Source organism: Atractosteus spatula, chromosome 7 (assembly GCF_055471065.1).
Source record: "Atractosteus spatula isolate fAtrSpa1 chromosome 7, fAtrSpa1.hap1, whole genome shotgun sequence".
Taxonomy (NCBI): domain Eukaryota; kingdom Metazoa; phylum Chordata; class Actinopteri; order Semionotiformes; family Lepisosteidae; genus Atractosteus; species Atractosteus spatula.
In genome coordinates, this window is record NC_142712.1 from 4,633,387 (window position 1) to 4,659,029 (window position 25,643).

At 51.9% G+C, this 25,643-nt stretch overlaps 2 protein-coding genes across 4 annotated transcripts; one reads left to right on the top strand and one right to left on the bottom strand.

Moving 5' to 3' along the window:
• The first annotated feature begins 2,640 nt into the window (after nt 1-2,640).
• On the top strand, nt 2,641-11,606 carry zdhhc23b (zDHHC palmitoyltransferase 23b). 3 transcript variants are annotated; one of them, XM_088920731.1, is made up of 5 exons: nt 2,641-2,968; nt 6,760-6,908; nt 7,290-7,940; nt 8,567-8,734; nt 9,714-11,606. In XM_088920731.1, exons 1-5 carry the CDS (start codon nt 2,894-2,896, stop codon nt 9,982-9,984), a joined length of 1,314 nt encoding a protein of 437 aa, XP_088776857.1. In that variant the 5' UTR covers nt 2,641-2,893; the 3' UTR covers nt 9,985-11,606. The 3 variants fall into 3 exon arrangements, with proteins under 3 accessions (XP_088776857.1, XP_088776856.1, XP_088776858.1); XM_088920730.1 differs by lacking the exon at nt 2,641-2,968 and adding an exon at nt 3,977-4,057; XM_088920732.1 differs by lacking the exon at nt 2,641-2,968 and adding an exon at nt 4,420-4,497.
• Nucleotides 11,607-12,309: 703 nt separating this feature from the next.
• ccdc191 (coiled-coil domain containing 191) lies at nt 12,310-25,616 on the bottom strand. Its single transcript, XM_088922113.1, has 17 exons — nt 25,572-25,616; nt 23,320-23,358; nt 22,891-23,032; nt 22,371-22,529; nt 21,869-22,041; nt 21,028-21,251; nt 20,050-20,254; nt 19,587-19,777; nt 19,070-19,304; nt 18,228-18,697; nt 17,560-17,675; nt 17,303-17,385; nt 16,472-16,573; nt 15,824-15,967; nt 15,241-15,393; nt 14,758-14,912; nt 12,310-12,934 (listed from the first exon to the last, which is right to left on the bottom strand). Exons 1-17 carry the CDS (start codon nt 25,614-25,616, stop codon nt 12,802-12,804), a joined length of 2,769 nt encoding a protein of 922 aa, XP_088778239.1. The 3' UTR covers nt 12,310-12,801.
• Between the last annotated feature and the right edge of the window lie 27 nt (nt 25,617-25,643).

Here is a 25,643-nt window from a genome sequence, read left to right on the forward strand (position 1 = left end):
TGACGTGAAGGAAATTGACATCATCGACTCTTGGATATAACACACCCATTGCCTCTACATAAACAGTTAGGATTGATCAGAAGCAAGCGGGTTTGTTTTGTGAAGTGGAAAAAAAAAACATTAGGCATGTTGTGTTTTCAGATTTCAGGCACCATGATTAATAGCACAACTGACACATTGCAAATATCAGCAGTTAAGAGCCACTGCAGCACCTCCGAAGTGCACGATTGTTAATCCCAAGATTACACACCTCTTTTGCTGGAGTCATGCTTCCTTTTGAGCCAAACGTGAGAGTTAACTGTGGATCACAGGAGATGCCGGTTCGGGATGGGAAACGGCCTCTTTCAGATCTTACAGATGACGCAACCGCAGTCACGGTATGTTAACCCCCTCCCCATCGCGGTCATGACCAATAATTTCTGGTTAAACGTGTTCAAACATATCAAGGAGAAACCAATGCACACAGCGGCACAGCTGATGAAGGACATGTAGGCCCAGGAAGGGAATATTCTGGGCCAGTTTCCTTCCTCTACGATACTCTCCTTTCAGAAGGGAATACTGCTAGCCCACCTGCGTTCACGTTCCTAATCCCTCAGCTCTCCCGTTTTTAACTTGTTAAGGCTGGAGAAAACGGATGCCTCCCGACAGCACTGCCATTCACCTCTTGTCTGCTGCGATTTTAGCACAAACCAGAGGAAAAGCACAGAAGCTGTTTTTGTCACAGTGGTTTTGCAAGTACACTCTGGCACAGGCTTGAAACTGGCTGCAGTTCACTTCAGCATACTTTGCTATCAGCCCCAGGTGACCTTCCAAATCTCCCTTAGCTCTGGCTCACAGGGCTGATCGCGTTTTTATTATTTTCTCTAGTTGCAGCAGTTCTTCCCAGATCATACTCCAGACAGTAAACGCGTGCCCTCGGCTCGCGTATAATGTTTCTTTCATTTCTGACCAAAGAGAAAACCCCAGCCTTACAAACCAGTAGCGTGTTCAATGTCACCGGTCAGGGCGACGAGGTCCGTAGGCCCGTCCCTCGAGCCGCAATCATCCAGCTGTCACCAGGGTCAGGATCGGACTGCGAGTCGGGACCCGCGTCAGCTGGAGCTCCGGCCCCTGTGCCACCAAAGACTGCTGACAGCCGACTCGCGGTGAATGTAACCTCCGATAATATCTCCTTTGCAGGGCTCTGAAGCACGCGATACGCAAAGCTTCATCTGTTGTCAACTGCTTTTACCTTCACGAGGGAAACAAAAACCAACAGACTGTAGTGTAAATCAGCATTTCCCTGTCCTAGGATCCTGTACATCAGAAAGGCGCTCGACACGTCCGTTCTTGAGATACGTACAACTGGCAATTTCTATTTTCATCAAGCCACGCAGAATGAGTTTCAGGCATCACGCCTTTAAAGTGCAGTCATGGAGGGAATGCGTTCGTACAGTGCATGTATCTCAAATGCACAGGGCCTACATCTTCCACAGCTCGCCATGTAACACGATGTCTTTAGCTCTGTCCTGCCAGGCACCCAGAGACTTCCACTGCGGGCATAACCAGCATACGGACACGTTCTCACTTGACTTGCTCACTTCTCTTGGCTCCTGGGTCCAGACGGCGCTCTTTAAAAAAGATTTCTTAAGAGCGACAACATCTTGTGCCTTCATTTTACTGACCCTCCTTCGTGTCGCAGGAGGACAAGGGCAGATTTAATCGCCTACACTTCACCTTCTAGAGAAAATATTCCGTGCACATTAAAGCATTAGGGGGACGTCGCCGGCCCCTCCAGAGACAGACGGGCCTCCTGCGTTTCTCAGCCCAGCTGTGCGTATTCCGCCTGTTTCACTGGAAACCCGCCAGGCGCGCTTCGTGAAGAATCTGGCGCTCAGGAATGAGTCTCTGGCACATTCTGCCTCGTGTTAAAAACAATCGAGGTCAGTAACAAGGACAGTTCCTGAGTGTCTTCATAATTCTGTGCGCATGGCCGCTATAAACGACACCTCCAGCACAAGCAAAGGAGAATCCAGGAATCTTTTCAGTGTGTGTTATATATATATATGTGTGTGTGTGTGTGACACTTTCTTTCCACAATGCCTTGCTGTTGTAAACCCCATTCTCGGATCAGGGTTATAAAGGAGACGGGGCACACGAGGTAGTCTGCATCCAGTACTTGCACTTTCCTCGGTTTTGCTTGCAAACTGTAGCAGAGGCTACGGGGCAACTTGCTTCCTCCGGGGCGGGCAATTACAGTAACACGTCAAACACATTCCGGGTAAGGCCGGTGAAGTACCATAATATAACCCACTTTTTTTAAAAAAAAACCAAAACAAAACCATTCTAAAGCCAGACCTTTCATGACCTGAAGATCCCCCGATAACGCCAGTTAAGACACACGGAGACTGTCGCCAAGAGCAAAGAAACTGTTTTTACACCGCGGGTATGTTCATGCCCGCATCAAAATGAGGGGCAGAGAGAGAGAGAGAGGGAGGGGAGGGGGAATTCATCCAGGACACGAACACGCGAGCAAGGGAGCAGCGGCCGGGACGCGCGCAGCCGCCACACCTGTGGAGAGTAAAGGGTTACTGTTTCCTGACGTCACGGGGAGGGTCCGGGCCGGGGGGGGGGGGTGTCAGCGCTGCCACCAGCCGGGAGAGCAGGCTGGCCCAGGCGTGCCGGGGGTGCGCGCTCGCTCGCTCGCTCGCTGCTCGCGGGGGAGACGGGTTCCACTCCTGCTCGTCCCCTCCGCGGGACGCGGGCGCGTTCTGGGCTCTTCGGTGTCGCCGTCACTCCCCCGTTATACCCGGGGCGGCTTCGCAAAGGTGACTCCTGCTTTCGGCTGGAGATACACACGCAAGCAAGCAAGCGGACAGCAGCCAACCCCAGTCCCCTCCCCTCCGCCCTCCATATGCGGTACCGGAGTTTTGTAAGAATCGCGTGCGGACAGAGAAAAATATGCAACAAGTCGCGGGATTCAGAGCCGGTAGGTGGATGTTTTGCGCTCGTGATGACAGGTTTTCTGCGCGCATTTGCAGAGGCTGCCGTGCCGTGCCGCGCGGCACTCGCGTCGCACTCGGGTGCCAACTTTCTGTCTGCGCGGTGTGAGTGCACGGTGTCCTGTGCCGTCGACACAGGAGTTTACGTTAAAGGGAAGGGAGGGGGTAGCTACAGTATGTGGTTGGAAAGCGAGAGAGGCGTAGCAGACGTCGCTTATGGATCCGTCAAAGTCTCGGCTTTCTGCCGTCTCTCTCATTTGTCTGCGGCGGGGAGTCTCCACGCCAAGATCGCAGCGATAAGTGCCCCCTGGGCTGCCTGCCCACCCATCACCGTGCTCGAGTGGGGCTGCGTTGACGTGTCCTGCAAACGCGCCTCCGGTAGTCCAGGAACTGACCAGGGCAGCAGACAGCATCACGTCTCGCAGATCCAGTCACGTCTGCTGCCCTGGCTCTCCCCGGACCGCGATGAATAATTCAACAGGAGTGAGGAAGTTCGCTCCCCGGCCCCGAGCAGCAAGAGTGCTTCCTGGCGTGGAGTGGAGCAACTTTTTTCCCGTGTTGATCGCACCGATGGATACATACGCCTCGGTAAAGTAACAGTGCTGAGTAACACGCGTTTGGTTCACGAAACAAGACTCTGAATGCTGTATGTATAATCTGAGACACTGGAGGGGAAGAGGGGGGAGAGAGAACTTGTGCATTTGTTATTTTAAGCGCTCTCTTTTGTGGCTGTGAATCGCGGGTTGCAGTCGTTCACACTTCAACTTGACTGCTTGTTTTTTTAAAGAGCTATTATGGGGAAGCGTGTGATGGTGGTAGGGTCTCTGGGTGAGGTGGGGAGAATAAACTCTGTATCTCCCAGTCCTGCTCGACGGGGAGGAGGTTTCTCTCTCGGTGAGGGGAGGGAGGGACAGGGGAGAGGTCCACGGCGAGGCTGTGCCGTGGGCCCGGTGAGAGAAACGTCATCGCTCCCCGCCCTGGGCGCACCTGTGACCTGGGCGGCCGGGTGCGTGGGTCCGTGGCGAAAGCGTTTCCCCACTGCAGTCTAGTTGTGAGGCACTGATCCGGGATAAAAGGTAAATGCTCAAAAAAAAAAACAACAACAACCTCTTCCTTTCTAACAAGGTTGTGTCTTAGACTGTCGTTGTTCCTCTTGCTTCCGAGACTGTGTGTGCTGTCGCCTTTCGGTTTAAATAAGGGAAATACAAAGGATGTTTTGGTTTGTTTGTTTTTTTCAGGAGTGACTTTAAGGAACTAAAAAGGCAACCGTCTGAAAGTGATGAATTAACGCGGCCGACAGCCTACTTAATTATTTGCAGAGGTGTTTCTGACGCGCACAAATGCTCCACTTCCAAAACGTTCAGACTACACTATTTTCTATTTCAGGAGGGAGGTTATTTTTTTTTAAAAAAAACCCAACAACAACAACAACAACAACAACTACGCTGTTTTAACTCCTTATTCTCTCCTCGGGACGTGGGGGAAACCCAGAGGAGGCTTGCCCACCGAAATAAAGGTGAAGTCAAAACCCGCGTCTAGGGAAGACGGAAGGCAGGAAGGCGGCGTCCGGCTCCTCAGGCTCCGGGCCCGCTATAAGTGCAGACGGAAAGCGAGAATTGAATTGGTCTTCGGCCGGACGGGAGTTGTAGCTGGTAAACCCACGATTGACTGACGCTCGGCATTTCCTAATCTAATTTTAACGGCATCGCTTTTAGCAAATCGTCTGAAATCGTGGTGTGAAATTTGATAGCCGGTGTACTTTTAGGACTAGCGGGTCAGGTCCAAGTAGTGTCTAAGAGCACTCGTGGATCTTGGAGGAAGTCTGGTCTCTGACTGAAGAGCAACGTGCAGAGGTTGTGTTTGACTGTCTTTGAGAGGGGGAAAAAAAACCCTCACTGTTTAGAGCTCCTTCTCGTTATACATAGTTGCTTTAAAGTGGCTTTAGTGTCGAGTTATTTCACTTGGCGATTCATACCTTAAAATGCTGGGATGTTCATATCGAAAGCCCAGCCCCCTGCTGTTGCATGAGGTACATACTTCTCAAAAACGCCATGAACTCGATTGTGAGCGCTGCCCTCTCTGCTGTGGGCAGAGGGAGTGTGAGCAGGGAGGTCAGCCCACCCTGGGGCAGAAACGCAGTCATGGCAAATAATAGCAGCAGCACTGGACAGCTTTAATCCTCCACTTTAATGGGGGTGGCAGCCTGTTATTGAGAGTCATTTTGAAGAGACACCCGTGCAGTCCCATGCATAAACCACTCCCAGCACACACTGAGCCTGCTTCCTGAAAGGATCCGGTGTACAGGGGGAGAATAATGAACTCTCGTCCTAGTTAGTGACTGTCTGCTGGGAGCAGCAACCTTGTTTCACAGAGAGAGGAATAGAGGACACTATTATTAACGATCGCTGTGCTTCACTTGTCGGGATTCTGGCGTTTTTAATCTCATTTTGCACAGCTTCTCCCAGGTGCTCTTGGCTGCAGGTTCACGGCCAGACACTCCCCCCCTTCCCCCCCCCAATCCCTTCGCTTGATCTTGGTAATTTACTGTCACGCGAGGACGGAGCTCAGCTCAGGCGGTGTCTGCCTGACTCCCTCCGGGGATTGTGTCCAGGCTGCAGGTGTCCCTTGATGTAATGCACACCTTGCTGGGCCACTAGTCCGCTATCAGGTTTCTAGGAAAAAATGCATCAGAGCTATCAAAGACCGAGAGCACCTGACCGGTTAGACTACCGGTCTCACTAGGAAAATAGAATCGTTATTGAATTTATTGCTCTAGATTGTCCTGAGGAGGGGAGCATGTTATACGTAAACATGACAGAGCTGAAAATATGAATAATTTCAAAGTAAAGGATGTGTGGAGTTTTGTGTTTGGCTTTTCAAGTGCCGATTCAGGGTAGATCCGCTGTCTCTGTTCGTGAGGGTATCTGGTTGCACGGACGTGTGCGTTTCATGCTGCGACCCGAACTCTTGCTGGGATTGAAGAGGGAGAGGTGTGAACGGACGGCTTGGTTTCAGTCTGATCACCGGTCGCCATCTGGCTCCGGCTGCCGCAACAGAATTCCCACCGACCGTCGCGAACAAAGAGCCGCGACGAGGCCTGCGTGCTGAGAGCACACGGCACGTCTGGCTCTTGACAGGGCCACGGTGGCCATCTCCGTAGAAACGCTCTCCGTCTGCTTGGGGTTTCATCCCCACGGCACTGTGGGTCACTGCGGCAACAGAAACAACAAAAAATCGAACAGACGTGTAGGGATGCCCTACGCTGACAGCCTGGGGGAGCAGATTCCTTCTGGTCTTGAACAGAGAAGACTGTGGGGGGGCGATGCCAGCGTTGGAAATCCTCCCGGCACGTTGACGAAGCCAACTGGGAAACCACCGCGATACCTGAGCCAGAGCGAGCGCGTGGAAACGGAGGGCCCTCCTAAAGAGAGCAGGGGGGCCCGGATCCGGCACAGGGGCCGGTGGACCGAGCTGCGCGGCTGGGGGCCGAGACCCTGGCTTCTCTCCGGAGAGAGCTGGATAGGTTCCTGATATCAGTTAGCTACTCAGAACGAGTCAACGCTCTCTTGTCCTGGTGCGGCCTGGTTCTGGGGAAGTGTCACCGCTCCTGGGCAGGATGTTTTTGGTAGATGTCAGACGCTCGGCTGTTGCGGTGCCGTGTGTCGGATCGCGCGGGCGGCGGGCCAGAGGCCCAAGGTGGGCGAGCTGGAGCCGGAGAGCCACAGGGCGGCTCCCTTACTGCTGCCCCCCTCAGCTGTGCTCCGTCTCTCCCGCGCAGGAGCGTGAGGGCAGCATGAAGAGGAGGGCCAGCCGCCCGCCGGAGGAAGAGGCCCTGTGCTGCTGCGAGTATGTCAACCGGGAGGGGGAGAGGAGCCACCTGCTGGCCTGCTGCTGCGACTGTGAGGACCTGGACCAGGCCTGCGACAGGTGAGGGGGCGGAGTCTGGACTAGGGGTGTGAGGGGGCGGAGTCTGGACTAGGGGGGTGAGGGGGGAGGAGGCCGAGTCTTGACTGGGGGGGGCGTGTCTGGACAGGTGCAAGTACAAGTGCACTCTCAGAGCCCATCTGCCCATCTGACCGCTGGCAGAGGTGTTCAGGAGGTGCAGTGAGTCTCGGGGTGGGGAGGTGACTGACTGGCTTTAGAAGTGAAAGACTCTGTTCACCTGTGCGCCCCCTGCTGGCTCGATGTTTGTGTTCTTTCTGGATCCGTGGCCCCGGGCGGCAGACAGGTGCGTTTCTGAGGCTGTGGTGCTTGCTGGGGTTCCTCGCCCGCTGACCCGCCCCGCTGTTTCTGTGTGCTGTGTGCCAGGTGGCTGCGGGGCAAGCCGGTGGGCTCCGACGCGGTGTCGCGGGTGCTGGGCGTGGTGTCGGACCGGCTGCGTGTGCCGTGGGCATCCGGAGCCCGGAAGCTGGACCTGACCGTGGTGCCGCCCCTCGCGCTGCTGCCGGTCTCACTGCACGTGGCGGCGCTGCACGTCCTGCTGGGGCTGGCGGTGCTCACGGCGCTGCCCGTGCTGGTGCTGTGGTACTACTACGTCACGCACCGCAAGAAGGGCCGGACCCTCTTCTTCCTCAGCCTCGGCCTCTTCTCGCTCGCCTACATGTACTACCTCTTCCTGACGGAGATCGTGCCCCGGGGCGGCGTGGGGCTGCTGCAGCTGGCCGCCGTCACCGCGGGCGTGCTGCTGACGCTGCTGGCCCTGGCGCGGACCAAGAGGGACCCCGGCTACCTCCGGCCGGCCCCTGGCGCCGGGACGGACCGCCCGCCCGGCTCCAACGGCACGCGCCGCGACCTCCTGCTCGCCGACGCCGCCCTGCCCTCGTCCTCGGGGGGTGGGGGGGCCACCGACCGTCTCAGGAGGAACTGGTGCCCCGCCTGCAAGCTGGTCCGCCCGCCCCGAGCCGGGCACTGCCGCATCTGCGCGGCCTGCGTCCGGCGCCTGGACCACCATTGCGTGTGGTGGGTACGGGGCTCCAGTCCGGTTTGCTGGCTCCGCCGCTGGGGAGTGGGGTGGGGGGGGTACGGACGATCGATCGAACCTCTTCCGCAGGCCCGGGCGCCGAGCCCCGCTGCCCTAAAGAGATTCCCGGGCTGCTGAAGTCCTGCGGCCGCACACAGGGCTGCAGACGTAGGAAGGTCCCGTAGAAACATCCCAGCTGTACGGCTCAAGAGTCCCAGGAGCTGCGCCGAGGAGGAAGTGAAGCAGAACGGGTGGCTCTCACTCTTCCGGGGCAGCGTGGGCAGCCATTCCTTGAAATTCCTCGAAAGAAACCCGAGTACGCCCTTTGACAACGTGGCCGTGCGGCTTGTTCCAGACTCCCGCCGCCCCCTGTGCCCCCTGATGTCGGGTTCAGATGTGCTCCCGGTGTCGCCAGCGAGGGCCGAGTACAGCAGGCTGCGAGGGGCCTGGGGGTGCGATCGAGGCCTGCCCGTGGCACACGGATAGCGCACAGCTGCGCGTCGGGGCCTTCGTTCTCGCCGCCGCTCTCCGCCCGCGCCAGCCCGCCGGCTGCAGCGGCGCCCTCGCTCGGCCGGACCAGACGGGGGGCCGCGGCCTTCACTGTGCGTCTGTGCTGTGTTGCCAGGATTAACAGCTGCGTGGGACAGGCCAACCACCACTGCTTCCTGCTCACCATCCTGCTGTTCCTGCTCACCTCCCTCTACGGCATCGGCCTGACGCTGTCCACCCTGTGCCCCCGCCAGAGCGTCTTCGTCGCCCTCTTCTACTGCCCGGGGGTGTACCAGCAGTACAGGTACGAGTGGGGCGTCAGTACCCAAGCAGTGAGGCTCACTCATGTTCCGGGCAAACTGCCCTGAGCTGCGTAGACCACGCCAGCTCATTTGTAAAAGTCTTGGGAGTTATTATGAAGACGGAAAAAATGTGCTCCCGTGTGTGGTTGTGAATTTCGTTCTTGTTGGAAGGCGAGTGTGTGTGCGTGTGTCTTGGTGAAGGTGCTCGGACTTGCGCCCGCCCCGGCTCCTCCTGCCCTGACTCCTGATCCCGCCCCGGCTCCTCCTGCCCTGACTCCTGATCCCGCCCCGGCTCCTCCTCCCGCCCCGGCTCCTCCCGCCCTGACTCCTGATCCCACCCCGGCTCCTCCCGCCCTGACTCCTGATCCCGCCCCGGCTCCTCCCGCCCTGGCTCCTGATCCCGCCCCGGCTCTTCCTCCCGCCCTGACTCCTGATCCCGCCCCGGCTCCTCCCGCCCTGACTCCTGATCCCGCCCCGGCTCCTCCTGCCCTGACTCCTCCTCCCGCCCCGGCTCCTCCTCCCGCCCCGGCTCCTGATCCCGCCCTGGCTCCTCATCCCGACTCCTGATCCCACCCCGGCTCCTCCCGCCCTGACTCCTGATCCCGCCCCGGCTCCTCCCGCCCTGACTCCTGATCCCGCCCCGGCTCCTCCCGCCCTTGCTCCTGATCCCGCTCTGGCTCCTGATCCCGCCCCGGCTCCTCATCCCGCCCCGGCTCCTCATCCCGACTCCTGATCCCGCCCCGGCTCCTCCCGCCCTGACTCCTGATCCCGCCCCGGCTCCTCCTGCCCTGACTCCTCATCCCGCCCCGGCTCCTCATCCCGCCCCGGCTCCTCATCCCGACTCCTGATCCCGCCCCGGCTCCTGCCCTGACTGCTGACCCGGTTCCTCATCCTGCCCTGACTCCTGATCCTGCCCCGGCTCCTGCCCCCGTTCCTCATCCTGCCCCGGCTCCTGACTGCTGCCCTGTGTTGCTGCGACAGCTCTGCCCTCTGCTTCACCTGCGCCTGGTACTGCAGCATCGTGACGGGGGGGATGCTGCACCTGCTCGTGCTCCAGCTCATCAACGTCAGCTACAACGTGACGGAGCGCGAGGCGCGGCTGGCGCTGCGCGAGAAGACGGGGCGCCGGCTGCTCTGGGGGCTCGTGGTGGACACGGGGGTGTACTCGCGGGGCTTCCGCAACAACTGGCTCGAGTTCCTGTCCCTGGGCGGCGCGGCGACCCTCCCGCCGCGGTTGGCTGACCTCGTGTAGCAGCGGAGTCCCCCTCCTCGCGGCGGCGTGACAGGGACCGGCACCCGGGATGCGGTCCGGAATAAGCACTTAAATGGCAGAAGTACTTTTTACCCGTTCCCAATATGCAAAAAAGACCGAACAAAAATCATGCACAACAGGCTTCGCGGAGTACAAGCGCATTTGCGCCCCTCCTGCAGTCGTTCTGTCGGGACGGCTGCCCCGCGTGACGAGCGGGTGTGACTGTGGTGTCGTGGGGAGGAGCGGGTAATGGCTTCTTCACGTCGGAGTGGGGCAGGTCCGGGACACGGAACCGGCTCAGCCCAGCCGCCGAAGGAAGCACAGAGTTTTCAGACTAATGAAGTATGCGTTCTGTGTCTGGTCTGGCCCTGCGCTTTCTGGAAAGTCGAAGTGAGCACCTTGACAACGGACCCCCAGCTAGTGGAAGTGTTCCTCAAATATCCCACAAGACCACAAATGGTGTAGCAGCAGAAACGGCCCTTTCCTGCTGGCCACCGTTTCGACCATGCCAAAGATCTGGAGAAGAGAGAGAAGTCCCAGGATCTTCTGCATTGTCAATGAACAACCAAAACTGAACAGTAATGGGAAAGAAAAGGAAACCTTGTTTTGAACGTTGCACGGGTTTAGGCTGAGGATGTGTTGATTCATTGCTGCAGAAGATGAAAGGAATTCCAGTACTGCTTGAAATGTTTTGTCCTGATTCTGGGTTTGGTGGTTAAACCTAGAAACAGGAGATACAGTGCTCACCGCGTCATCAGTAAAGCATGGGGCTGCTACAGTAGGTCTGGCTTGGTCGATGTTAGGCGATAGACTGCAACACTTACAGCCACTAGAGGGCGCTGCAGCACCACTGCTCAATACACAAGTGCTAAACCTTCAAACCGCTGCTTTACTTTTCTGATGGTGAAGACTAATTTGTTACAGGCTGTGCTTGTGGGTGCTTATGCAGCAGGAAAAAGAAGATTCCGTTCTGCAGGAGATCTGTTTTCCCAAGTACTCTCCGTCAGAAATGTACTCCTAATCAGCAGATTATACCTGTGGTTTACCTGAGCTTCATATCATAACTGGTGGTGTAAACTAAGCAAACCATAGTTCTGAGAGGTACAGGTGAGGTTTTGTTTGTATAGAACTGAGTCTGCTGGCTGTTTTAAAAAATCAGATATTTAGAAAAAAAATATCCTGTCACATTGTCCTGGACCAATTCCTTAGGAGAGTGTTTTTTGACTTGAAAATTCGAGTATCTGACATGTTGAACCCAGTGACTTGCCTGTGAGTGATTACTTCTAGGACTGCAACATATTCTGAAGAGAGGAGGGTGTAACTGGTGAGTGGCACTTGGTTCTTATGAAAAGTATACCATTTATATGCCACTAAATATTTACATCTACTAAATAGTAAATAGCACAGTGTGAATAGATTTTGCTTTTATAGTAGAAAATTAGTATTTTTATTTATGTATGCTACTATGTAAATGTATATCAAGTAAATATACTGTAATAATATTGTGTAAATACAATATATAAGTGCAATAAACTAAACTTGAATATTTAAGAACTCCTAATAAATAACTGAGGGCTACTGTAAGTGATGGCTAGCTTAATAAATGCTATTACTTCAAACAAGTGGCGATGGTGGCAGCTTTTTTTAAACGGTGCCTTGTTCTAAAAGTGTCTTCAGCTGTAATAAAAAAAAAAATCATTCTTATTCCACTGTGGACTTTCCCCGAGTTCTGTTGGATATTCTGAGTGAGATAACTACATCAGAGGCCGTTAATCTGCCGAGATGAAATATAGCATGCTTCTGGAAGCACTGTGCTGGATATGTCCATATGGCCAGAGCACCACATGGGCCTCAGCACCTGGGACCCTGGCAAGGTGATCCAGCACAATCCTGACATCATTGTGTTGGTCTCCTAGCAACACCTAACCCCAGCAGCCAGGATGTCTCTAAGGTGTGTGACTTGCAGTTTTGACTAGGACTCTCGGGTGAGATATTAGGGAAGAATACAGTATCACAGCTCTGAAATCTTTAATTTACAAACTGCAGGACACAAACTGTTATATGGGTCCTACTGGGGGAAAAAAAACAGTATTTCACAAATGTGTGGAAAAGGCTTTTTTACGCACAGAATAGCTGTCTGACATAATCGTAAAGCTGGGTGATGTCGTGCAAAAGAAGGATGATCTAGCTTTGGAGCAATTGGAATTGGAACAAACTGTAAAGTCGATAAGAATATATAAAATAAGAAAAAACAATGTACAGTATAATAAGAAAAAGTGAGAGATCCTTCTTGCTCACTTCATGAAAAGATGATTTTCCAGATCATGCCTTTTTCAGAGAATCATTGTCTCGTTTTTTTAATGACCAGTAACGAATTTGACACGAGCTTGTCTTGACACACTTCGGGCGGAAATGAGATTTGTGGGCGAGGCTATGGTTAAAATGGTAAATGTCTGCTGTGACTACTTAGTGCACACCCACTGCACAAGCGCAGCTTGATTCTGGGGGTTTCCACCGCTGTGCTCCACTGAACTTTCCAGGCCAGCTGGACCAACAGGTGGGCGCGCGCCTTCTTTTCTCTCTGTCCAGTTTCGGAACCTCATTTTGCTGAAACCCCCTTTGCTCTGCCACGGCCTGGTGGCAGGATAGGGCTGGGTGACACAGCACGGGACCGGGCCAGCGGCTCTTGGGCCAGGAAGACCGTTGTCTCCTCAGAAGCTGCTGCTGCACCCCATCACGGCACCCGAATCCAGGACTCGCCCCGGGTCCCGAAGGTCGGGGGATCTGGATCCTGTTGAGCCGCCCTCTGGCGTGGGATCAGGAGCCGAAGTCGGGGAGGACTTCAGCCACCCTGCGCCGCAGACGCTCCCTGCGTGCCTCCCTCTCCCTCTCCTCCCGCAGAAGGTGGGGGAACCTGCGCCACGCCCGGAAACAGCTGACCACCGCCCGCCTGCAGAGGGAGCAACAGACCACGTCGGCTGCAGACGCCAACCCGCGGAGCGCCTCACTCGCTCTCGTCTCGGGGCGCTCACGTTCACCACGGAGTAAAACCAAGGCCGCCTGGACCGGAGAGCAGCTGACGCGAAAGCTTTAGATTTTGGCTCATATCCGTTTTTAACATATCTGAATTTACTGCAAAGCGGTATTGGTGATAAGAAATTTAGTATCATTCTTGGAGTATAATTCTTTTTTTGTGCTGGGAGACTTGATGTGCAGTACAGCCCTGAACTCTAAACATGGAAGAAAAGTTTACGCGATATTACACAGCACATTTTTTTTGTGATAAATTTTCTTCAACTGGACCGACAGTCTGTCCCTTGTTGAGCATGTTTCAGCAGGAATGCTGGCTGCACCTAATTAGCTGACGGAAAGTCAGTTCTGGGATCCAGTACTTGTTCTCCCAACACAGGGCAGATAATCAGGATCGGAGCATTAGAGCCACACATCGCCAGCAGATCTTAAGCAATGCACTGGTGCTTTGGCGTTTACACTATTGAACCAGCAAGAGGACTAGCAGGACACACTGGTGAAGGCCTGCCTGCTGGGCCTGTCTTTTCACAACGATCTGAGGACAGTATTTAAGCCCCTGAGAGCCCATCTTCCACCAGGAAGTGTTCCGCTGGGCTCAAACACAGGTTGAGCTCTGCAGGCATGGGCTGGACCCTGGTCGTGTCACGAGGAGTTGTGACCAGGACTCTCCAGGCAACTGCGGAGAAATGGCTGACGAGCGTAGGGTGGGATTAGTCGTCCAGGGATCCCTTGGCTCCCAGTGACAGAACGCCCCACGGTGGTCTCCCAGTGGTGTTGCCATTGAGAGCAGCACCTCTCCTCCACTCAATGCTGAAGCCCCAGTATGGAGCTGTGCAGCGTTAAAAAACAAGTGGCTTTGCAGGCGAGGAGGTGAGAAGATTCTGCCCACACTTCCTCATTCTCTCCTGTGAGCGGTCGTGTGGTTTGCAGCTGCAAACCGAGATGTGACAAATTGCTTAATGTGGTGATTCCAAATGGGGTGGCTGTAACAGGTATAATTGGCAATGCTAAATTTTTTTGGGAAAAAAAAATGCTCGTCTTCAAATCAGGTAGTTATGTCCTCTGTCATTTTTGTTGTTGAGTCTTACGATTTTCTCTATTTTGAAAACACTGGCTGCATTCTCGGTGCCTTACACTTGCATTTTCTTCTCATTTTCACCATAGTGTGCTCTTTGGTCGAGAAATGCCTGCATCTGGTTTCATATAAAACTCTCTTCAGTAGTACTGACACTTTCCTAGTAGTTCTAGTAGCTGAAATATAAAGATGTATAACTTTTATGAAAATATAATTTATATTGTGTACAGACTACATCCCACTGAAATATGAAGCTGCAAAACTGTTAGTTACAGTTTCTGTTAATTATAGAGAAGTAGCACTTAACATACCTTCAAGCTAGATAGTATGTTAGTGCATGTCTCCTGTTTTCATGTTTTTACCACTGACATTGTGGCTGTCTGTCTCCTGGCTTAGAAGTGTGTTTTTCTTTATATTTAAAACCCAGAAAAAAAAACTGTTGGAAAAGTAAGAAGCAGTGCATGAACACGTACGTGTACGGTAGGTGGATAGACATATCTATAAATAAATAAAAAATCTGGTAGGTTCTTAAATGTGATGTCAAGAGCATTAAGCCGCTGCAGAGCAGCCATGTGGCCAGGGCGTGACCGGCCTCCTCCTCCCCCAGCCTGCTGCCAGCATCACGGGCCGCGCACCTGCGCGTTTCACCTTCAGACAGCGCGACAGACCTGCGACTGTGCTGCTCCGCCAGCTGCTCCCTGTCCCAGCGGGCCATCCTCTCCCGGGAGCAGTAGTCCAGCAGGGCCAGGAGCGTCTTCCGCTGCAGCCTGGCTCTGCAGAGCCGCCCGGCATTCTCCTCCAGGACGGAGCAGTAATCCTTACACTGCCGAACGACAGGGCGCACACGGGAAATGAGCCACACAGGGGCGTTACACAATTCTGAAATGCCCTGAGTAATAATGGTGTTATCGTTACTAGTATTTGTAGAACAACAACAGCCATGGAAACAAATCGCATGCCTAACTGGCTGTTTTTTATACAAAATACATCGCGAATGGAGTACATTTTCTGTTCCTCATGTTTTCCCCCCAGAGGAATCTTGTTTGAAATTCCAGGCCACAAGACACACGGAGGAACAAGGAAGCAGATGTGTCAGAGGAAGGACAGAAGTTAAAAAAACTAGAATTGCACGTCAGTGTATTAGTCTTCACCTTCAGCCAGCGGTGCAGACACCGCCTGAGCAGGATTCGACGGTAGAGCTGTTCGGCACGGGCCTCCTTCTCAGCCAGGGACTCGCCTGCCATCTGCAGCCAGGAGCTGAAGCACCGCCGGAGGAGGGAATGGCCGTGATGCGTCTCGGCCAGCTGGTGGGAGTGGAACAGAGGCTTAGGCAATGAGGCGTACTGCAGTGAAGCACGGAAAAAGTGTCACAACAAATCACTGTCGCCATCGCAGAAAATCACATATACTGTACATTCTCTGTCCACTATCTGAAGCTCATCCTGTTTTCTACCGGGAGAGAAAAAGAATCTAGATTTCATTAGCATCTTTACTGTACTGTATTTCTCTTCCTGCATTAGGGGACAGTAATGTCCTGTGTCGATCTCCAGCTCAAAATGAACTTCCTTGACAGAGGAGGGAGCTCACTTCAGTCGGCACTTCTCCTTCAGATGCCTTTCAGTGCCGGAATGCATGAAGAGCAGAGAGGACACCTGCTACACCTGTTACAGAGAACTGCCGGGTGCCTGCAAGGCTGATTACACCGGACCCGACACCTGGCCCTCGCTGCGTCACCTGTGTGTTTCTCCTGGCTTGCTCCAGCAGCCGTTTCCATGGCGCCAGGCCGTGGCGCGTCAGCAAGGTGCGCAGGTAGTGGTCGGAGGCCCTGGCCTGCAGCTGCTGCTCCCTCTCCAGCCTGGTCTGCCTCTCCTGCTCCCTCTGCACACAGGCGACACGGGCACAGCACTGACCGTCACCATTCAACCCTCATTCCTCACAGCAAATAGCGTTAACTCGACAGAGAAAGATGTGTCAGACGACTGAGTCTTTATTTCTCAGAACGGGAAACACGAGTCATACGTGTGTGCATATTAGAGTAAAAGTGACTTAAAAGTTTTCATATACTGTAATACCCCCCCCAACTCCCCTGTTTACATTCAAGTTATACTTGTAATGATCGTGTGTGTGCTGTTCGCACAGCTACACTGTTCTCTTGCTACAAGCCAGAAAGGAAAAGAAATGGAACAGAAACATGGTGCTTATCCTTTGTATAGATACACAAACTATGCAAACCTTGCTAAAAAAAATTGACGATGTGCAAAGGAATTTTACATTTCCAAAAGGACCTGGATTCTGCCAGTACGAACACATCTTCCAGTGGTGCGAGCTCAAGTGTGCAACCTGCAGCTGATGGCAGTAAGCCAGTGCCACCCTCCTTCCCACCTGTCTCTGCAGTCTCCTCTCCTCACGCTTCCTCTCCGCCGCAGCCTGCCTCTCAGCCTCTTCCTGCCTCCGTCTCTCCTCCTCAGCTGCTTGTAGTTGGGCCTGGGGGCAAACAGAACAAGAGAAAGGTTAGCTGAGAGGTACAGACCGCCTCGGCACTCAGAACAAGAGAGAGGTCAGCTGAGAGGTACAGAACGGCCCCAGGCACACAGAACAAGAGAGAGGTCAGCTGAGAGGTACAGACCGCCCCGGGCACACAGAACAAGAGAGAGGTCAGCTGAGAGGTACAGACCGCCCCGGGCACACAGAACAAGAGAGAGGTCAGCTGAGAGGTACAGACCGCCCCGGGCACACAGAACAAGAGAGAGGTCAGCTGAGAGGTACAGGCAGCCCCGGGCACACAGAACAAGAGAGAGGTTAGCTGAGAGGTACAGGCAGCCCCGGGCACACAGAACAAGAGAGAGGTTAGCTGAGAGGTACAGGCAGCCCCGGGCACACAGAACAAGAGAGAGGTTAGCTGAGAGGTACAGGCAGCCCCGGGCACACAGAACAAGAGAGAGGTCAGCTGAGAGGTACAGGCAGCCCCGGGCACACAGAACAAGAGAGAGGTTAGCTGAGAGGTACAGGCAGCCCCGGGCACACAGAACAAGAGAGAGGTTAGCTGAGAGGTACAGGCAGCCCCGGGCACACAGAACAAGAGAGAGGTTAGCTGAGAGGTACAGGCAGCCCCGGGCACACAGAACAAGAGAAAGGACAGTTGACGTGCAGAGTATCAAGGGCGTGAGCACTAGCAACACAGCTGAGATATACTGTATAGTGAAAGACACTCACTATTCTCTCTTCCTCCCTCTTCCTTTTCATCTCTTCAATCTCTTTCCTCCGCACAGCACGCTGCTTAGCACGCTCTTCCATGGCTATGGGAAAATTGAACTTCTGTTTCAAGCTGTTTCTGTTTTATGATTCGTTCTATGTCACAAATCATGGAACGGCTAGCAAACAAACATAATCAGACTGATTACTTGGCTTCACCAAGAATACAGGAAAAATGAAAAGCCGAGCTGCTTGTTCCCAAACTGATAATGACTGACCTGTGACTGCAGGGTGAGGAGAGCAGGAGGGTCTCAGGGGTGCTCTGGAAACAGACAGGGTGTTGCTCTCTTCCTTAGGGTGATTTTCTCCCTGGCTCTGTACTGCAGCTCCCGACCTTAACATCAACATGACTGTAACATTAGGCCTGCTCTATAACCTGGTACAGTATTCAAGTCATTGCCATAATTGTACAATAGTCTACCATGAGTGCAGATGCATCAATGTATCGTACCGCTCTACTGTGCAGAGAAGAAAGTGGAGTATGTGAACTACAGTTATCTTTCTGGGATGGATTACAAAAGTATACTGCATGTGGAACGTGAACTGCTGGTCGGTTCAAAGACAAACTCTTACAGAGATTTACTTGGTTTAATCAGATACAGCCAGAGCTGATACAGCATCCTCTGATTAAATTCTCCATCAATGTGATTCCTTGTGACTAGTGTGATAAGTGCATCTATTTCAGATCGCTAAGAGCACTCAATGTGTCCACGTGTCCTATACTATTAGAGGTGACTGGACACACTGCATATTTATTATTCTAATTACCCAATTTTTCAATGGATTTAATGAGTCTTCTAAGGGAGGTTTAATGAGAGAACATCATTTAGAAGTCCTGATAGTGATGTAATGGTTACTGTTGGACCTCACATGGGCAGTGTGGTACCTGGACTCCCCCAGCGCCGTGCTGCCTGAACTGGGTTTCCAGGCTGCCGGGGCAGGGAGGCTGGCCTGGGGGGGCGTGGCCCGGACCCCCCGCGCCGCGGCGGCCCTCTCCGCCTCCTGCCTCAGCATCAGCAGCCGCTGGTTCTCCTGCAGCTCCAGGATCATCTCCTGCTGCTCCCTCAGCTGCCGGCGCTGCTGCTCGAGCATCTGCTGCTGGAAGGCGTGCCGGTGCTCAAAGCCGCCGCCGCCCGCTGCCCTCCCCGGGCCAGGGCCGGGCAGCACCAGGGCTGCGGGGGAGGGCTGCCGTGCGTTTCTGCTGAGGTCCTCCGCGGTCAGCGCGGCATGTTTCTTGGTGACCTGCCAGGCATGCTTAGGCCTCGACACTGGGCGCCCACCGCCATCCCTTACTGTAGGCGCAGGAGGAGGAGAGGCCAAATCTGTTTCTTCATGCTTTTCAGAAGGCTGGGTACTCTAAAAGGAAGAACAGCAGGACACAGTAAAGGCTAAACTACCAGCTCTAAAAGGAGCCAAAGATCAGGACATCTAAGTACGCAGGACTGTCTGAAGGTATATTAGTGCTCACATTATTTTAGCAATTCAGGAGTATTCCCAGCAGCCAAAGTCCAACAGCCAGCATTTCTAAGGTCATTTCTAAGGAATCCAATCATTCCTGAAGACAAACTGCAACCTTCGATTGCCTGCGCTGAAGGATTTCTGTTGTTCAGGTACAGGGATTAAGGGCTGAGGGGTAGCAGACGGACTGGCCGTTCCAGAGGAAATTTGGTGGGGTCAGTGCCGCTCGTAAGCGGATACAGGCGGGGGGGGGGGGGGTCCGTCACTCACCTCTGTGCCTGTCTGTGCCGCGGGCTGGTGCTGCTCGGACGAGGCCGTGGCCACGCCAGCCCACAGCTCCCCCGAGGACGCGGCGCTGATCAGGGCGGCCATCTTCCGCCGGGTCTCCTCCTGCTGGGCCCGGAGCCGGCGCCCGTCTCGCTGCGCGCGGCCCCAGCGCTGCCACTCGCCCAGGAAGTGCCGCAGCAGCCGCCGCCGGTCGCTCTCCAGGGCCCGCTGGCACTTCCTGCGGGCAAAGCAAGCGGGCGGATTGACATGGGGAGAGCGCGGCATCACGCACCGTCTGAAATCTAGGAACTTATCACACACTACAGCACGAGAAAGGCTCCAGACAAAAAGAGACCATGTGGACATTCTAGCTTGTTTGGCTGCTTGTTGCCAAGCACGCAGCTTCCCCTGGACAGAAGCTAGGATATCGGCTTTGACAGTCAACGCTCTCATTTCCTTTCTCTAACAGAGCGGATTCCTGTCCCGGGTGCGAGTGTAAGTGCTGACCGGCGCCGCTTGCCTGTTGTGGCTGCGCAGCTCCTCCCCCGTCCTCTCCGCCTCCCGCTCCGCCCGCCGGGCCCACACCAGGGCCCGCCAGGCCCGCCAGGCCCTCAGCTGGCTCCTCCAGTCACACAGCGCCGCTGCCTTGCCCGTCTGCAGCCGGCGCTCCAGCACCACTGAGTACCAGGCAGAGAAGTGTTTCTGAAGGCACTGTCCCCACACACACAGAACACACAGCGTCACTGCAACACCCCGGACTGCTACGTCAGCACGGCTCGGTGAGACTGAGCCCAGCAGCAGCCGACCCGAGGGCCATGTGGTCCACGTGGTAAATGACAGCCTGACAGAAAGCCATTCTGCTCCCCTTTCTTGAATGGAAATCAACCACCTTGCTTTCAGTACTAAGTCACAGACGGGGAGGGGGGATCCCGAATTGTATAAGATAAAGAAACTAGAAACATGGCTGTTCTTTAGACCCTCACCCTCAAGTTTAGAATATGTATCCTGGACTCAGTCTCCCTCAGTCTGCGCAGTCTCTCAGCCTCTAGCCGTTCACGCTGCAGCTGCATCTGTGCAGCCTGTCGGACCATGGGCTGGGGACTGGATTTGGGGACCCCCATGCCGGCGATGGGCTCAGTATGCGCTGTGCCTTCTGCAGATCGCTTTCTCTCCTGCCTCTCTCTTTCCCTGCGGCACACCAGATCAATAAAGCACAGAGTCAAGAGCTGTACTATACGTACACATATAACAGAAGTGTGTACTACAGTATGATGATGGAGGAATGATGAAAAAATGTTTTTTTTTGGAAACAACAAATTAAAAACCTACAGGAAAATCCCTTACAAATTAATTATTGCAAGATTACAGCAGAAATGGATGGCAGTATGGAGCAGCAGTTACAGTGCCTGACTTGGACCTGGATTCAAGTTGTGGATTCAAGTCCTGGGTGAGACATTCCTTGTTGTAGCCTTGAGCAAGTTGCTTCACCCAAACTGCTCCAGTAACATACCAGCTGTATAAGTGGTTGCAAATGTAAGTTGCTTTGGATAAGAGTGCCATCCAAATTAAGTAAGAAAAGCCCTCTGTGTGCAACTCTAAACAGACTAAATTTTGACTTGATGCAATACAGCCTTAAAAAGCACCACATCGGTGTCTTCTAAATACATTATTATCCAAATTTATATTTAAAGCCATACAGTATACTGCAGCTAGCATTGCTACACAACACCTAAAGGCACCATGAACTAAAATCAGGATCTATTGCTTCCAGTTAGATTTTGCTCTTCTTAAGCTCGCCAGTGTGGCAGTTTGTGGAATTACGTCTCTTCTGTAAGTTTTCAGTCTCCTTATTGACTCTGAGCTGCTCACACGTCCATCAGCGCTCACAGCTCCACAGATTAAAGACACAGCAGGCCTGACTAACAGATGGCCGAGGGACGGAGTCGAATGGGATCACCCACATCTGTCTGGCCAGTTCTGCGACACTCCTCTTCTCGGCCATGTCCTTGCGCAGCCGGACCATCTCCCTCTGGATGAGCTCCTCCTGCCGCTGTGCCTCCAGCCTCTTCCTCCGCTCCTCCTCCTGCAGGCGGCGCTGCGCTGCGGCCCGCGCCTCCCTCTGGAGGGCGCTGTCCCGGCGCCGCCGCTCCTGCTCCGCCTCTCGCCGCGCACGGCTCTCCTTCACCTGCCCACACACAGCACAGTGGAGCGGGGAGCGCGACCCGGGGCCGGTGTGTCTGAGTGTCTGCGTGTGTGTCTGCATGTGTGTCTGTCAGTGTGTGCCTGTCAGTGTGTGTCTGCGTGTGTGCCTGTCAGTGTGTCTGAGTGTGTCTGAGTGTGTGCCTGTCAGAGTGTGTCTGAGTGTGTGCCTGTCAGAGTGTCTGCGTGTGTCTGCGTGTGTCTGCGTGTGTGTTCGTCAGTGTGTCTGTGTGCCTGTCAGTGTCTCTTAGTGTGTCTGACAATGTCTGTGAGTGTGACTGGTGTGTGCCTGTCAGTGTGTCTGTGCGCCTGTCAGTGTCTCTTAGTGTGTCCGACAATGTCTCTGAGTGTGACTGGTGTGTGTGTCTGTTAGTGTCACTGAGTGTGTCTCTGAGTCTGTGCACATGTGCTTCCATACATTTTTTTCTGTGAGCAGGGACTCTGACTACAAGCCTTGTGCACATCTGGTGCAGAACTCTGTTGGTAATCAGAGGACAATAATATAATAAGACCCTCAAAACAATATATAAGTCACATGGGTCGCCAGTGCATTCTTCCTTTTTAAAGCAATAACTTCCATAAGTATGTTAATCCATCACTAACCTGCCGGTGTCTAACCTCCATGGTGACTCTTGGATCGCTCCGGCGCTTCCTTTCTGTGTCCATTCTGAGGTCATCCATTACCCCAGACTCCACTACTTCCTTCTCCATGAGATCTTGCAGAAAGCTGTGCACAGCGGAACTCTCTGCCTCCTGCTCCAAATGGGAATAGAGGTCTGAGGGAGAGAGACACAGTCTGGTGAGACACAGTTTCTGATTCAAGTGTGCACTCTTTTAGAGGAAGGTCTTTTGCATAGTTTGATAAATAGAGCATGTCTTATCAGCATACGTATATAATCATCTTAAATTCTATCTCAGCCTGGATGCCAACAACTGTCATCATTATTTTGGCTTCAAAATAAGCAGCACTATATTTTCTATAATCCTGCTGTGAGCTCCTAAGGTCTCACAATCAAAATCACAGTGAGCAGAAGGAGTACTTCCTTTAATGCGCCGTGGAAGTATTTGAACACAGTGCGCGACGTGCATCTCTCTCTTGCTATACCATCGAAGTTGTCATAGCGTAGGAAATCTGGGCCGTCCCGGACATGTGGAGCTGGTTCTGAACGCTCTGTCTCACACACGTGCCCCAGCCCATCTTCATCTTCTGTCTCCAGGTCCAGCCTGAGCTTGCTGTTCACCCACTCGCTCAGCAAGGTCTGGGCTGGGAGAGAAATCACACGTCACTGAGGTCTGCTCGGATCAGCACGCAGACATACTGCACTTATGACATACTCCACTTATCAAAGTAAAAATATCAAATTAAAAGCAAATCAGAAAGCCTCTATTTTACTCGTGCATGCCAGGATAGGCTCCTGTTCCCAAGAGACCCTGATTAAGAAGCAGTTAGAAAATGGATGGAAGTATTTTACTTGTTATTAAAGTTTGTCTTTACACTTCTTATAGCATGATTTAGAGAAAATGCCTCCCTCAGTACAGTACTGCTGATGTTATTTGTACTGCTGATTGTATTTATGTCCTTAACTGTACAGTCACATGCCCCTCAAGAAGGATAAGCCCCCCACCTTCATTGAATGCATCATCATGATCTTGCAGTTGGTCTGTGCTCTCCAATGCCATTGCATGACCTCTAAACTTCGAATTCCCAACAGGCTTATGCAGCGAAAATACTTCCGACACAGCAAATTCTGAGGCAGCTTCAACCCTCTGCAGAAAAACACAGGTGTGTAACCATCTGGGCTCACTGGAAAAACTGACTACCATTTCCTTATTCTGTCACAACAGCTTGATGGTAGCAAGAAGAGGTTTCACTATTAGAAATCAAACGTACAGTATAATACTTACACATCGCTGTAAATATCACACAGTGTAGCACCGGAAAAAAAAATGCTGGCTGTATCATTGAGGTTGAATGCAATACAATTTTTTTAAAGAAAGGTTTACACAATCAATTCAGATTCAAACATAACAGTTGCCCTTCCATCAGTCCTCACCTTCATCCAGTGATCAATGTCGTCATTCTTTAACTGCACCTAAATATTTTAGTGAAAAGAAAATAATGCATTATCGACACACGGTGCAACCAGACATGCTTTGTTTTGTAGTGATGATGACGATATCTGACAAAAATATATTGCATAGACTGATTCTAAATGTAAAAGTATATATTTTTTTTACTTTTCACTCAGGATATTTTTTTTCTCTGGAAACAAACCTATTCCATAGCGTTTTATGAGATGACAATATATATATTTTTTAGATTACCATATTTTCTTCTGTGATTTTAAATTACTTTCTATGCCTTTGCAGAAATGCAAAAATACCTTGGAGGTCAATGAAACCCAAGGTTTCCCCATAAGAGTCAGGCAGCGCACTTGAGGGTTATAAAGTGATCTTTATCATCCGGCCTCTGTATGAAGTGTTACTTAATCTCGAGAAATTGTGCTGGTTTTTCTTAGGATTCCTCGAGTCTAAGCCTGTCCCAAACACGGGGTGAATGAAGTCGCGCTTATCAACAAGAGGGGAAACTACTATTTTATCAAAGGTTACCAACCTCATTTAAGTTATTATAGAGTTTTTCTTTAAACTTTTTTTACGAAAAGTTTGGAGATAACACTTTGGTGTGTATACAGTACATACATACAGGTGACTGGTACAACAAAGTCTTTCTTATAAACGTATTTTAAATATTTTTCCAGGTAAAAACGAGTCTCGGGAAACGTTTTTTTCCCACTTTAGATGGGAGATTATTATTATTTATAATCCAGGCCGTAACAATCATCCTCCGATGGTACCGTGTTCGTATGGTAATTGAAAATATTTTTGCGTCAGAAAGTTTCGCGTCTCACTATTACGTATACGTGACAAAAAATCATAAGGTTATGCGCTGTAATAGGACGGTGCAGTTAGAGAGAAGACACTCTGGGAGTTACCTTTTGTACTGGCGTCTTGGATTTCGTGAGTCTCTTCCATCGAAAGAGCTCTGGGTAGTGCCCCACGTTATTCATTAGTATTCTTCGGTTTTCCAAGCACATAATACTGTACTACGTTTGTGCGCCAAATATGCAACCCTAGAACTTGCTAGCAGAGTTCGGAAACATTTTCATATTTCAGGAGCAACGACGAAATAAACTGTCGACCGTATCACATCATGTTGTGCCCGTGGATGAGATACCCTGTTTTTCTTACTTTCTCGGGTCAGGGGGCTAACGGGTATTGTAGTTCATTAGTCAACCTGGCTCCTTTAGGTCAAGCGAGAGTAAACCTTCACATGAACTACAAGTCCCATGATCCTGCTCTGCCCCTCCAGAAGCGTCGGTTGGTAACTATAGTAACGGACAGCTGCCCACAGTGGAATTGAACGTCAAAACAGCTGCGGTTTTCTGTTCTCTTAGTTTGCAGAATGATTTAGGTATATATTAGCCACGAAATTAAAACACGAACCCCTGGGTACCTTCACAAACCATCTCTCAGTCAACTGTGTTTGGCAGTTAGTAGTTAATTGATCCAGGGTGTTTCTTGAAAGAAGCCGGGGTACAGGCTTCAACAACATAGCCGGGTAGCTGTTGACATAAAAAGTGCCTCCTGTTCTCAGTTTTAATTGTATTTTCAGCAAAGTTTCCGCTTGAACCTTCTGCTGCGTCTTTCGTTGTTATTTCTGAAGAGATCCGCTACGTTGACATGATTCATACTGAAAAGATCAACGCCTTCATTAGACTGAATTGTACTGTACAACGAAACATGATGTGTACTGTAATAATAAAACTCATAAGCACGCATTTGTATCGGCTTGATGTGAAACTATGTGAGTAAGCAATAATGGAATTACTGGAATAATTTCCTGATATATTACATAGGCCATTTTTAACACATTTAAAGTGTTAAAATATATGCTCATTCCTTTATATATCCTGAATTTAAATTAAAACATTTAAAATGCTGGTACTTGTTACCTTTCTGTGCAATTGTGTTTGAAAAGGTCTGTAGTGGCTCTTTACACTTTCTAATTTTAAACTTCGATGTACACTTTATTGTTTAACTGTTTTTTTAGGTCCTCTTCAAAAGGTGTAACACTTCTTTCCTGGAGATTACGGTTTTGTGTGTTTTATCAAAAACTGTCACATTATTCGTCACTATACAAGTCCTTTCCAAACAAGATAACCAGTATTTTAAACAGAAACTGTATCGATTTATAATACTTTATATAGTATCATATTTTCTTTTTATATGTATCTCTGCTGGGTACCTGCAGCAGATGCTGTCTGTTACTGCTAGGAGCAGGAAACCACATGGCGAGTCTAGCGCCCGTGGTGATGAC